The following is a 14,179-nucleotide window of genomic DNA, read 5'->3' on the forward strand; positions in this document are numbered from 1 at the left end:
TCAAGAGTTGTTTGAGGCTGCCAGTTTTGAAACATGGCGTACTGTGTACAGTAAATACTTTTTGTTAGTAAAAAGGCTGTATTCCAAAGTGACATGAGGTATGGTAATACAAATGATTGACAGACCCGCTCCCCACCATCCAGTGTTCATGACACATGACAAACAGTGAACTGGGCCAGTTCACACCAGCATCATGCAAAACACGTGAGAAATGCACTGTGACGTTGTTATAAAACTGACCAAGACCTCATTTGTCCGTGGGAACTTTAAACCCCATTCTAACTTTATGACAGTCTCTTACGCCCTCCCTAAGGGTTTAGCTTGACTAATCTATTTCTAATCTTCATGACATGCCCTTAGCTATAGCTTTTTAGAAGGGTATCAAGACCGAGCTGATGTATACAGTGGCTTATGTTACATACCATCTCTGCAAGTGGTAATTTACAGACTATAGTTTTGTTTTTTTTTTAAATTCATGTTTATCTTGTTAACATTCAAGTTTAATGTTATTGATTTCATAATCCTTAAAAAATTAGAGCAAATGAACTCTGCTGACCTGGGTCCTCTGAACTTTACAGTATTGTGGTAGGCATGGTTTTTAATCTTCACAGTCTCAATACAAGAGAATTTTTTTTTCAATTTACAGAATTTTTAGACTTTGTGTGTGAAGTTATGTGGGGGTTGAACATCCCATAGAAGTTAGCTCTCTCCATGCTCCGGTTTCGAGGCTTAGCAGGAAATGCCTTTACCGGCTGAGCCAGGGCTCCACATTGGAGAGGATACGATAAGGTTGTGTCTCGATTAAAAAGTAAGCAGAAATTGATTCAAGTTAACTTGCATTCATCTTGTTCTGAGTTCAATTGATCAACAAGCACTCCCTGAGATCCTAATAGATACCATGAACCAAGCCACCTGGGAAACAGATAACTGTAGACCACCATCCTTGCCTAGCAACAAGTTGCAGGGAAGACAGGCGCCAAGCAAGTAGCCGAAATATCCGGAAAGCAAATATCCGGGCGTGCCCTTTACCTACCCCAGCATCAAATCTCTGTAAACTCAAAAGAATTCATGGAATAGGGAACCCATGCTTTATCCAAAATAATATTATCTCCACTTTGTAGGAGAGACATATCCCTACAGTTGTTTATAGCACTTCCAACAATAAAATCAATGACCTAAATGTGAAATTAATTGGGAGCCACAATTCTAATACACTGTTTGGTGATTAAGCACATTAGATGGAATTGTTTCAAAGGGCCTAATTATTGTGTCTGCCACACTCATCTGTTTGAGTCTCTCCTAACTCTTGGACTGCTGCCTGGATCATTCCGATGTACACTTGTGTTGTTTCAGTTGCGCCTTCCTCTCTCCACTTTCTTCGTGGTTCTCACAAAAGCTGGGATGTCTAACCTATACTTTCACACATTCTAGATCTGAGCTTAGTAGATAGTAGATCTGAGTTTGGATGCAAGTTGATGTCTTATATTTTGCAGGTTCACAACTGAAAGGAATCTTGTGACATCATTTTTGCTGGCAGCAGCCCTTAGGGAGCTCTTTTTGTATTTACCTCTTGTGGGTTTTTTTGTTTGATTGCTTGTTTATTTGTTTTTTTGTCAAACACACTCTACCCTGACCCTATGACTAGATGCAGTGATCTGACTTTGCTAATCCTTTAATTTCAGAATTTAAAAAGGACGAAGGGAAGGAAAACGCCATCCTGCTCAGATACAAAGATCGGAGAGGCAATCGTGTTTCCCAGCATCCTCCAGAGCTGTGAGCATCAGAACCAATATTTTCCCAAAGAGTGCCATCCTATTGAAGTCACTTTATTAAGGAGAGGTGTGTCTGCAAAACAGTCCAGAGACTAGAACCCTGGGAGCCAGAGATGACAGTGAGCACACTTTGCTTGAGGCTTGATGTCGTCCAGTGGTGCCTACTGATCTGTGAATGACCACCTACTAATACGTCCTCTCATCCCTCTTTCCTGGATTAGACTTCTGTAAGGAATTCATTGCCTTCAGACTTACATGCAGGAGTTTTTACAGGAGTAGTTTTGGGATCATTGAGCCTTGGGTTGATTCCATCACTTAACAGAAAGGGACAGAACCCAGAGTAGCTCTCATCATGGCCTTGAACGTTGCCCCAGTGAGAGACACAAAGTGGCTGACACTGGAAGTCTGCAGGCAGTACCAGAGAGGAACGTGCTCTCGCTCTGATGAAGAATGCAAATTCGCTCACCCCCCCAAAAGTTGCCAGGTTGAAAATGGAAGAGTAATTGCCTGCTTTGACTCCCTCAAGGTAAGACAATCTTTTTACTTGCCACCACCAGGCCTGAGTTGGGCTTGCAATGGGGTGGGTGGGGTGGTGGTGGGGGACACTTCGCGCTGAGCCCTGCAGAATTGGTTCTGTCTTCTTTGTTTTGTTTCTTTGTTTTCACTCAAACTTATTCATACCAGGCATGCATGAATTTTTTTTTACATACCTGCCTTTACATTAAAAATACATGGAAGCCGGGTGTTGGTGGTGCACGCCTTTAATCCCAGCACTCGGGAGGCAGAGGCAGATGGATCTCTGAGTTTGAGACCAACCTGGTCTACAAGAGCTAGTTCCAGGACAGCCTCACAGAGAAACCCTGTCTCAAAAAACCAAAAAAAAAAAAAAAAAAAAAAAAAAAAAAAAAAAAAGATTGTATATTTCTGGTCTGGCACGACATACAGGTAGCCAAGGGTTTCAAATAAAAGTCGGGCTATTGACATGTGAAGTGTTTTATTAACGTTTGATCCTCTCTGGGTTACGCAGAGGTGAAGAAGCCGCACCTGCCACTTTCATGTGCCAGTCACTGTGACTCACATCTCAATTTCTCTTCTTGTGTCGTTCCTTCCCAACCAGAGCCCTCCTAAAATGTTTCTTGAGAGGGTTTTCATTCTCTCTTAAAATGGTTTATGGCCAGCAGAAATTACTGAGTGCATGCTCCACACCGGGTTCTTGGAGGACCTACTGTCTATGAGGAATATCATCAAAGAACTCAGTGTGACTCAGATGTCCTCTTGATGAGCTCATGTCTGGTGGGAAAATAGGGCACAGCAGCAAATAACCGTGGTGCAGGAAGAAAGATGTGTGCCATACAGGAAGCAGGCAGGAGGCCTTAGATGAGAGCCAGCTCTCGACTGACAGGGAATGTTTGAGGAGGCCGCTCTACCCCAGTTGTGTATTGGGTTTGGTAGAGTTTGGGTTTGAAGAAATGGAAAAATTCAATGGCTCTACTTGGAAGAAGTGTGATGATTTAGCTTAGACATCTCTGAGGTTTACTGTGACCCTAAAATTATGTTGTTCTGAATCCAGATAGGCTAAGGTAGTCTTAAGGGCACAGTGACATTGTGATATGGAGATGGTTAAGACATACAGCTTAATGTTTGTGCCTATGAAAAACTCCAGTGTGCTTACGAATCTTAAAAATATTTTTCATGCTCTTGGCAGCCTACCCGAGAAACCATGGTGCTATGAGTTTACAGAAGTGGCCCTACCCCATTCTCAGGTGTTTGAGGTGGTTAAACCATATGTCAAAAAAATGTCTCAAAGCAGGGCTATAGCTCAGTTTGCGAAGACCTGACTTTGTACCTAGAATTCATGTGAAAAAATAAAATAAAATACTAAAAAGCCAGCTACGGTGGAGGCACTTGCAATCCCAGTCAGTGCTTGGGAAATGGAGACAGGAGAATGTCTGTGGCTAGCACTGCCTAGTCAGCAGGTTCCAGTGAGAGCTGCTGCTTCAGCCAAAGGTAGATTTCATCTGAGCAACAACACCACAGGCTACCCTCTGGGCTGCATGTGTGTGTGCGCATGAGCATACACACACGCACATACACACACACACACACACACACACATACACTCATACAACACACACACTCACACATGCATACACACACACAACACACACACTCACACATACACACACACACACAAATACACAACACACACATACAACACACACATACACACACATACACACATACATATACACATACACACACACTCACACAACACACACACACACACACACAAATACACACATACATACACACAAACATACATGCTCTCTCACACACACACACTCACACACACGTGTATAGGAATACACACATAAAAAATACGCCTTAAGAGACATAATTCAAACTTATCACTCTTGTAAATATGTCTTCAAACCAATGTTAATATTTATGTATCTTTAAAAAGAAAACCCTGTCTCTACACTAAAAGCAGAAGAATCTATTTTAAAGCCCAACAGAAGTAAAATTTGAGAAATCAGATGTGTACTCTACATAACAAGCTACCACCATGTTAGTCCTTTGTCAGAAAGGTTTATTAGACCAGACTAAAATGAAAGCTGGACAGATCAATCAAAACTGATTTGAACTCTAATAATCTAAGTCCATTTGTGTATTAGTATTTTTTTTCCTTTCATTGAAAAAGGAAGGGCATTCTGAGTTGGCCTTTTCCGTCTTCACCAACAGAAGCATTCCCTCTAAAAAGCAGAGATCTATGGCTGGCTCCTCAAACCTCCAGCCAGATACAAGACAGCATCCCTCAGTTGTCCAAGGGAGGTGACACTATCCAGACACATCTCACTGACATGACATCAGGACACCAGTCTGTCATGTCATGTGAGTACTCAGGAAAGATCCTATTGGCTGCGTAGGAAACCTGTCCCTCTAGAAGTGTCACCAGGAACCTGTGGCCAGTGACTCACTCAAGTCACCCACCCTGCCACCACTGTGGAGAGGCTTTGTCATTTAGAAAAGCATACTGATGTTTCTGACTTAGATAGCTTAATATTTTTGCCCTCCTGACATCTTTTTTTGGGGGGGGGTAGTTTTTGTTAATTTTCATTTCTTTGTTGCCAAAGTATGTGTTTGTTTTAACGTTATGACAAAAAAAAAAAAATACCCAGTGAAAGAGGAAAAAAGACATAGGAACATGTCAAAGATAAGGCTCTAACTTCTTCGGTCATCTGCAATTCCTTCTCTAGTTGAACAGGTAATAATAAATATCATTATTTTTGTAAGTTTCTTAAAGTTGAAGGAGTAAAGGGGAAATATTCACAACCTACCAGGGCTCAGTGACCTTTGAATTCCTCTGGCTAACTCAGAGCCAGAGGCCCTGTCCTTACCATTCAGTCATCATCATGGCTTCACCAGGGCCACCAGCAGTTCCAGGACATGACTGACACCATGTTAGCACCAAACTCAAGCCATGAGGCTGTCGAGCATCATCCAAATGAAAAGAGGCTTTCAGATTCATTTTCAGAAGTGTCCAATGCACCCTCTTTGGAATGTGGGACCATCCCCGTGTACCGCCTCATGCCGTCAATCCCCTTTGGTAGCTGTGGACTTTGGGGGGCTGAATTTGTGTGTGCTCCTGTGAAAGTTGCCTACAGGCACAGGGGTAAGTTGGGCCTCAGTCTGAACCCCTGTTCACCCCCACCCGTCCCTCCCTGGGTTATTTACGATTTACTAACTTCAGGCCCCAGCACCTGTGAGAATGAATACATACTGGAGAAAACGGCTGAGGTGTACACCACTGCAGGCACGCCAGCACGTTCATTTTGCAGCCTCGTTGTTGTTGGGTTTTTTTGTTTTGTTTTGTTTTGTTTTTTTAAAATTAGAAGTCTCCATAACAGGGCACACAGCTTACAGGTGCAGAAAAGAGTAATTCAAAAAAAAAAAAAATGACAAGGCCAATCCCCCTGAAACTTCATATATTTTCATTAACATGGGTTGATCATCCCTTATTCAGATCTCCAAAGTATGAAACTTTTGAGTCACTGACATAATTCTATCAGGAGAAGATTTTACATCCAACTTCATGGGATGAGTTACTGTCAAAATTAGAAGGAAAAAAAAATCTGGGGAGGAAAAAGACTGAAATACTTCCAGCCTGAAGCATTTGGGCTGAAGAATATCCGAGCTGTGTATTCAACAGGAAGGCAACTGATAAAACAGAGACTATGAACAAAAGCTGTCAATGACCGTCCCTGGACTCCGGAGAAAAGACATTTTATCCCCTTGACTTCCACATCCTCTTGTTTAGAGGAAGTATCAATACTGTTACCTCACCCTTTCCCAAGTGTCCCCAGTACTGCCACTGATTTTGATAACCGGCTTAAAGGGAGGCTGTAGCTCCTCAGTCCCACAAATTAGTCACAACATTAAAAAATAACACTAATAAGATTTGAGATTTTGATGCCATTTGCTAAAAGATATTGTATGAACATCATGGGGTATTTTGTAACTGTGAGAAGAATCTTTGCTGGCATTGTCAATAAAGGGACCACACACTTTTTTTCTTGTTATGTTTATACATATTATTAAACTTCCTGTAAGTACATGCTAAAACAAACTTGTAGGTGTTGAAAAACAGTTTGCTGAGGTGTTTGGAAGGAGAGCAGCATGTATAAAAATGCTTTACTAAGAGTGTTTTGGAAAAACACATCATGGCTCTGGCAGTGCATTGGTTTGTGCATTGTGCATTGTACCTCTGATGCCTGGCTGCAGCTGTCATTTATTCTCAAAGTCCCATCAACAGCTTCCACAAGGACAGCTTACATTCTGGAGCCCTGTTCCACAAGTTAGGGTGACTCCACAGAAGCCAAGCTGGACAAAACTGTTTTACAGGCTGAGAATTCATCTGCTGCCAGGGCTTGGACCTTGACCAAATTAACCCCATGTCTGTAGTCCATGAAATGCTTTCCCTCCTGGTTGCCATGTTTGGGAATTTTCTGTTCAGATTCCTTCTCTTGTAACTCTCAGAAATTAATCTGGGCTGTTTTGCAAATGGGAACATCTGGAAAGAAATACATGAATTAACTTTAATGTTTATTGAGACTAAGGGTTTCAGTTTTCTTAAACAGTTGAATTCAGCTTTTAAATGGGAAAACCAACGTTTAAAATTGTATTGCTAATTTCGGTTGAAAGTAGTCTCAGAGTACTTGGGGAAATTGTTTAGACAAATTTCAGAAATGTAGCTATTACCTTTCTAAATAAAAATTAGTTGATGGGCTGTGGAGACGGTGGTAAGTTCAGATCTCCAGCACCCTTGTGAAAGCCAAACCCATGCATGGCCATGTGGTTTTGTAACCCGGGCATTAGGGAGACAGAGGCAGTCAGATCCCCGGGGCTCACTCGCCAACCAGCTTAGCTGAACTGGCATCACACACACACACACACACACACACACACACACACACACACACACACACACATACCACACACACACACACACACACACACATACCACACACACACACACACACACACACACACACACACATACACACACACATACACACACACACACACACACACACACCACACACACACACATACACACACACACACACACACACACACATACACACACACATACACACACACACATACACACACATACACACACACACACCACACACACACACACACACACACACATACACACACACACACACACACACATACACACACACACACACACACACACACACACACACACACACACACACACACACACCACACACACACACACACACACACACACACACACACACACACACACACACACACACACACACACACACACACACACACACACACACACACACACACACACACACACACACACACACACACACACACCACACACACACACACACCACACACACACACACACACACACACACACACACACACACACACACACACACCACACACACACACACACACACACACACACACACACACACCACACACACACACATACCACACACACACACACACACACACACACACACACACACACCCCACATACAAACACATCACAGAAGTGCTAGTTCCAGGGAAGACGGTGATTCTTTTGGTACCCCAGATTTCACTTTTCCCTGTTCTGGGCCTTTGAGTGGCTTTTCACCTCACGGAAGATAACCATCTGTCCAGTGAGATGTGCCTGCATCCTATGCCAGCCACCTGGCTTCCTCTGACTGCTGTTTGCTACCGTGGCCACCTAGGTTTTCGCTCTCCTCTCAGTATACCCAGCAGGCTTCACTTCTGGGCTGTTTGTTTTGCCCTTTGCTCTGCTTACAGCACTCTTGCCTCAGGACTGTGAGCAGTTTGTCCTGCTCTGTCCTTCACCAGCTTCTCCAAAGCATATTAGTTTATTCGTGAAGTTCTCGACCAATTCCACCCGGCCTGGGATTCTACTACCCCTCCCTAGGCCTCCATGCTCCCTGATGCCAGCAGCAGAGCGGCTAGACACCTTCTTGTTTGTCGGTGTGTCATCCATCCACTCCCTCTGTTCTGTGAGAACCAAGGCTGCGTTAGAAGGAGGATAGTGTCTGCTGAGATCGCTGTGGTGCCCAGAGCCTAGAAAGGTGTCATGTATAATAGATGACCAATAAAAATCTGTCAAACGATGCAAACGTTGGTCACAAAAGCATGCTGGCTTCTCAGACAGGTTGCAGTACAAGATTGAATGGAGTGTGCTGCGTTTGGGTGTGTGCAGTGTCAGTTGGCCCTGGAGAGCTCTGTAACACTTAGCCTTGCACCGTGAACTGTGACCCAGATGAAAGTAACAAAGCAGGGCTTAAAAGCAGGGCACTCTCTGCAGGAATTTCAAGATGAGTGTGACCATGGAAGTACAAGGCCTCACAGGAAAAAAGAAAAAAAATGGAGAAACCATTTGCCTTTTCCTACCCTACAACTCCTTCTAAGATGAAAGAAAAATATCTTATTATTTGATGGGCTACTAGCAATAAGCTACCTGGTGGTTAGACTTGAAACTTATGGGTACAAATTTCTTAAAACCATATCAAACTATGTATTGACTTTGACCTGAGACACTCAAGTGCTTGAATTGTTGATGGCTTGTTAAATTGAAGCTAGTTATTTGCAATAATTACTTGGATATTTTGTAAACTGTGTGGCTGGTTTTGACCTGAATTACAAATACAATCTCAGACATTTTTAAATTTTCAATAGTCATCATTGTAGCCAGCTAGAGACCAGTTACTTTGTACCGTCTAATGACCTTGCTAAACAAATATGTTAGATCAGTGTGGTATGTGTGGATATAGGCCCCCCAAACTTAAATATTTCATTTGTGACCAACAAACTTCTAAGTGGTAGAGAAAGGGCCTGATCTCAGGTCAGAGTGACCCCAAAGTTGATATAGATTGACACTGTCCACTCTTTCAAACTCTCAGCTCCCCTTGTGGAATACACTATCTTAGCAACATGCATACTTAGTAAGGTTAGTACATTGAAGTTAAAAAAAAAATTAACATGAAATCCCCCAGGAATAAACATATTACTATATACTAGAAACTTTAAATTTTAAATGAGAAATTATAAGGAAAAAGCAAGCTAGATGCATTATTTGTTTTACTTTGTTTTGTTGTTGATTTTTTTAAAAATTCAAGACAGGATCTGACCATGTAGCACTGGCTGGCCTAGAACTCTTTCTGTAGACTGAGCTGACCTAGAACTCACAGAGATCTGCCTACCTCTGCCTCCCACAGGGTAGAATTAAAGACTTGCACGGCCATGCCTGGTGTCATGGTTTTTCTTCGTGTTATGCCAGTATTATATTATCACTCACTAGATTACTGTCACAATGATGATTTTGGCTTAGGGTGGCATTGTACCTGTAACTTATGTGATTCTAGAAGAAATAGCTATTTGTTACAAGAGGTTCTTTGTCCCGGCAGCCTGGTCCCACAGCCGCCTAAACCCCTAAGAAACGCATAGATGCTATATTAGTTACAAACTGTTGGCCAGTGGCTAGCTCTGTCTTAATTGTTAGCCCATTTCTATCAGTCTATGTATTGCTACAAGGCTGTGGCATACCCCTTAATACCCAGGCATGCTGTTACTCCTTTGGCAGCATCGCCATTCTGGTGGGTTTACTCTGCCTGCCTTTCCCAGAATTCTCCTTGTCTCGTAGACCCCCCTGTCTTCCTGCCGGCCAATCAGTGTTTTATTCATCAAAATACACAGAAGGACATCCCCCACCAGCTATTAGTGTTGACATTCACCACTCTGAGGCTTAGTATTATTTATAATTGCATGGCCAATGGCTCAGACTTTTTACTGGCTAGCTCTACAGCTACCCGTTTCTAATATCCTGTGTTTTCCCACCAGGCTCGTGCCTTCTTACCTCACATCTTGCTTCCCTGGAGGCTACATGGCATTTCCCTGACTCTGCCTTCTTTCTTTCTCTATCTCTGTTTGGATTTCCTGCCTAGCTGTATTCTGCCCTGTCATAGGCCAAAATGGCTTTATTCATCAGCCAATAAAAGCAACGCATAATTGTCAGGGTGCAGAAGGAGATCCCACATCAGCTGAGCACTCCTTACATCAAAACTTCAGCTCTAATTTCTACCTTATCTCTTACCCCGTGATTGCTTACCCCGAGTCTCTACATAGATATCTGTGTAGGTAGAGGTTCTTTGTCCCGCCTGGTTCCACTCCCCTTGGGCTCCAAATAAACACACAGATGCTATATTAATTATAAAGCTGTTGGTCAATGGCTAGGGCTTTTTATTGGCTAGCTCTGTCTTAATTATTAACCCGTTTCTATCAATCTATGTATTGCCAGGAGGCTTACCTGGTAATACCCTGGCATGTGATTACTACTTCGGCAGCGTGGCTACTCTGTGTCAGGCTCCCTCTGCCTACCTTTCCCAGAATTCTCCTTGTCTCCTAGTCCCTCCTGTCTCATTGGCCGAACAATGTTTTATTCATTGACCAATAAGAGAAACACATATACAGAAGGACTTCCCCCATCATATCTGAGTGGGGATTGAACTTAGTGCCTCACCCATGCCAGGCAAACACTCCACCCGATGTGCCGCATCCTCAGCCCTGTCTCTTACTTCTGTTCCTGGCATTCTCATTCTCAGTAGACGGTGCCTTTCATGCAGTTGATTAGTTAAGACATTAAGCCCAGTTCATTCTCCATTTACCATCTTTGGCGGTTTGAATACAGAGTCATCAGGGAGTGGCACTATTAGGTGTGTCCTTCATGGAGGAAGTGTGTCACTGGGGGAGGGCTTTGAAGGTTTCAAGGGCCCAAACCAGGCCCAGTGTCTCTGCCTTCCTGCTGCCTGTAGGACTCTCAGCTCCTTCACCAGCACCGTGTCTGCCTGTGGCTCACCATGCTTCCCGCCATGATGATAACGAGGCCCAGGCAAATGCTGTCTCTTCACTGCAATAGAACACTGACTGAGACGGACCCTGCCATCTCTGGTCCGTTTCCAGTCCTATCCTGTCTTCTTCAAGGGTGTGGTCTGACTACCATGGGAGGTCCTGCTTTTGAGTCCCCTGCTCATTTGATGTAGAAAGCGTCAGTCGAAGCTCGGGCATTTCCAAGGCTTTCCTGTTTCACTCATGAAGTCTGAAGACCTCTGAGACCCTCTGTGATCTGGACTCTGCTGTTTATCTGACCAGGCAGACTGGTCACTCTTCCCCAATTATTCTCCAGTCACAAGAGCCTGTCGCTCTGCCCAAGCTATAAGGCAGCTCTTCTGCTTCCCTGGATGGTTCTCCATTTCAGTCTGGCATTAGCTTAAATGCCACAGACCTATCCACAGAAACCCCTCAGAACGTATGCTTGAGTGGTGTTTTCTGTTTGCCTGTTTTTCTCCACTGGGAGGTAAAGCCTTGGGGCAGGGATCTTACTCTTCTATCCTAGTACCTGGCAACTATTGGATGCAGAAGTACATAAAGAAATATATCCTGAAGTCTTAAACTTTTAACTGTTATGATAAAATTTGAGTCACCTTTCTGGCTATGTGTTTCTCAACTTTCCCCATAGTTTATGGTAAATACCGGCACCAATGGCTCTGCTTCATAGGTTGACATCCCAAGATGTTTGTGGGTCATGTTCAGCACTTATAGCTTTCCCAACAGGCATGACACATGAAGACCTGTCTCAAATGTCACTCATGAGTGACTAAAATGCATGAATTGGGCAGGGTCTGTGGCTCAGCGGTTGAGAGCTTGCATAGCTCTCATGACGCCCTATGTAGTACACACACACTAGAGTGGGGAACAGTGAGTGGCTTTTAGGACAACCATGGGTGTCTCTGCAGTTCTCCAAACTCTATAGAATGAGGCTGGTGTTTGACGTTTCTTCAGCAGTCAGTTTGCAAACCAGAACGTTGACCTATGTTTTTCCTATGAAGTTAGATTCAATTCAGAAGTGATGTTTTCAAAGTCTGAGGTGGTTTCCCCAATTACCATAATTCTCTTTTCTTTTATAGAGTCATTATCTTTAGATGACTTTGCTTTTTTTCTTTAGTGCCCTGCCTGGGCAAAAGAAAAAGTGGACAATTCTTTGTCCATGTCCAGCTCTTATGAAAGAGTACCACTCCTTAAATTCAAAAGCCAGGGTCTGCTGTTTCATACCGCCTGCACTGGAATGTCCCCACCAGAAGCCCTCTCTTTTGTGCCCCACATGCTGGAAGTGTTCTGATGGTGTTTGTTTGTTTGTTTGTTTGTTTGTTTTTTTAAATCCCTGTTAAACTCCATGTCACTTGAGAGGACTTTAGAAGTTCCTTGGGCACTTTTCTGTTAGCAAGTGAGCACAGTGTGAGCCATCAAACAAGCAAACTTCCATTTTAGAATGGGAGACGCCCCTGGACCCCTCCTTTGGAACATGGACTGTGTGTGTGCCTGCTGCAACAGATCCCCAAGAATCCTAGGACAGTTGTCAGACAATGCCAACTCCACACCATGCCAGGGGACACAACCCCCGAGCTGTGGAGACCAGGCTAGGTCAGCAGGGCCTACACCAACAGTGAACCTCACCTGTTTCACGATTTCCCCATGAACTGACCCTACTCATGCTAAGTAGCATATTGCTTCCACTTGGTTTGACCCGGTTTCTTCCGGCTCAAGGATTGCGGTTCAGTGTGCATGACTCTTTCTCAGGGCTGTCATGGCCAAGAACAGCACCGATACTCTGAGGGCAGGTCCTCCCTCCCTTTGAGCACTGACCTTTAGGGATTAGGAAGTGGGGAGTGAGTAGGTGTTGGCCTGTTTCTTTGCAGTCACAATTAGCTAAGCCATCCTGCCCGATACTAGGATTGTATCGACGTGACTGACAAGACTGTTTCTTAACTTGAGGCTGTATACTCACATCAAAGATTGAGCCGTGCAGCTGCTGAACTCTGGGGGATGAAGGACCAAAAAATACTTCTAAGCGCTTAACCTAGTTAAAGCAGAAGAGTCAACTTTTGACTTTTTAAATTTTTATCGAAATTATTATCACCTTCCCAGAACCTTTCTTTAAAAAACAAGAATGGTGCATGTAATTTTTGACCTAAAGAGTGTTATTGGCTACTTGAGATGTATGAAGAACCCAGTGCTGGGGAGGTAGGTGCCCAATGAGTAACTTGCTTCACTGTAGAAGAATGGGACCCGGGTCCGTTTCCCCGCCCCATGTAGCATCAGGTGTGATGGCAAATAAGTAATCCTGACACGGGCATGGTGGAGACAGGACTATTTTATTTGTTTGTATGTTTATTTATTTACTGATTTTGAGACAGGCACTTACCAGACTGACCTGCTAGTCCTGTCTCGAAATACATTAATGAATAAGGCCAAACAGTGATTGAGAAGTGACAGTGTTTGCACACGTATGCATCCCCACTGCACCCAAAAGATACGTTTATCCTCATTTAAAAATCCCTTGGTGAATACAGCATATGTAAGTTGTTATTGAGTGTCCTTCCAGGTCAGGCTCAGATTTCATATGAGGGAGTGTCTCGAGTGCTCCTGGCCCTTAGCAAAATCATTAATGGCACCAGAGAGAGCCTTACCACACCGCTATGTGAAACTCGGCTCTGACCCAGATGCTTGGAACTTAAAATTACTCATCTGCAGACTGTTTTGGAGACTGCTAACTCACAGAGCCCCCTTCCATTCCCATTGTGCACCCAGCTCTTCGCAGAAGCTGCGACCTCTGGAAGGCACTGGGTCCCAGTGTTCTTCCTGAGGAATTCCAGTCAAGCCAGCTGGTTCTAAACCAAATGTGAGGCCAAGAACAAAGAAGCTTCACTTCCTGGAGAACTTCAGACACCTGTATTCATTTATGTGTTCTGCAAACAGTCATTTAGCCCCTACTA

General features: G+C 43.7%; 1 protein-coding gene across 8 annotated transcripts in view; it reads left to right on the plus strand.

Moving 5' to 3' along the window:
- Mbnl2 (muscleblind like splicing regulator 2) overlaps nucleotides 1-14,179 on the plus strand; it is a 155,056-nt gene that overhangs the window by 46,693 nt on the left and 94,184 nt on the right. For all 8 annotated transcript variants that reach the window (XM_027393915.2, XM_027393914.2, XM_027393912.2 and 5 more), the window contains one exon: nucleotides 1,683-2,298. In XM_027393915.2, coding sequence (XP_027249716.1) covers nucleotides 2,125-2,298 — 174 coding nt within the window. In that variant the 5' untranslated portion in view covers nucleotides 1,683-2,124. The remainder of the gene's footprint in view (nucleotides 1-1,682; nucleotides 2,299-14,179) is intronic.

The sequence above is a fragment of the Cricetulus griseus genome, assembly GCF_003668045.3.
Source record: "Cricetulus griseus strain 17A/GY chromosome 1 unlocalized genomic scaffold, alternate assembly CriGri-PICRH-1.0 chr1_1, whole genome shotgun sequence".
Lineage (NCBI taxonomy): Eukaryota > Metazoa > Chordata > Mammalia > Rodentia > Cricetidae > Cricetulus > Cricetulus griseus.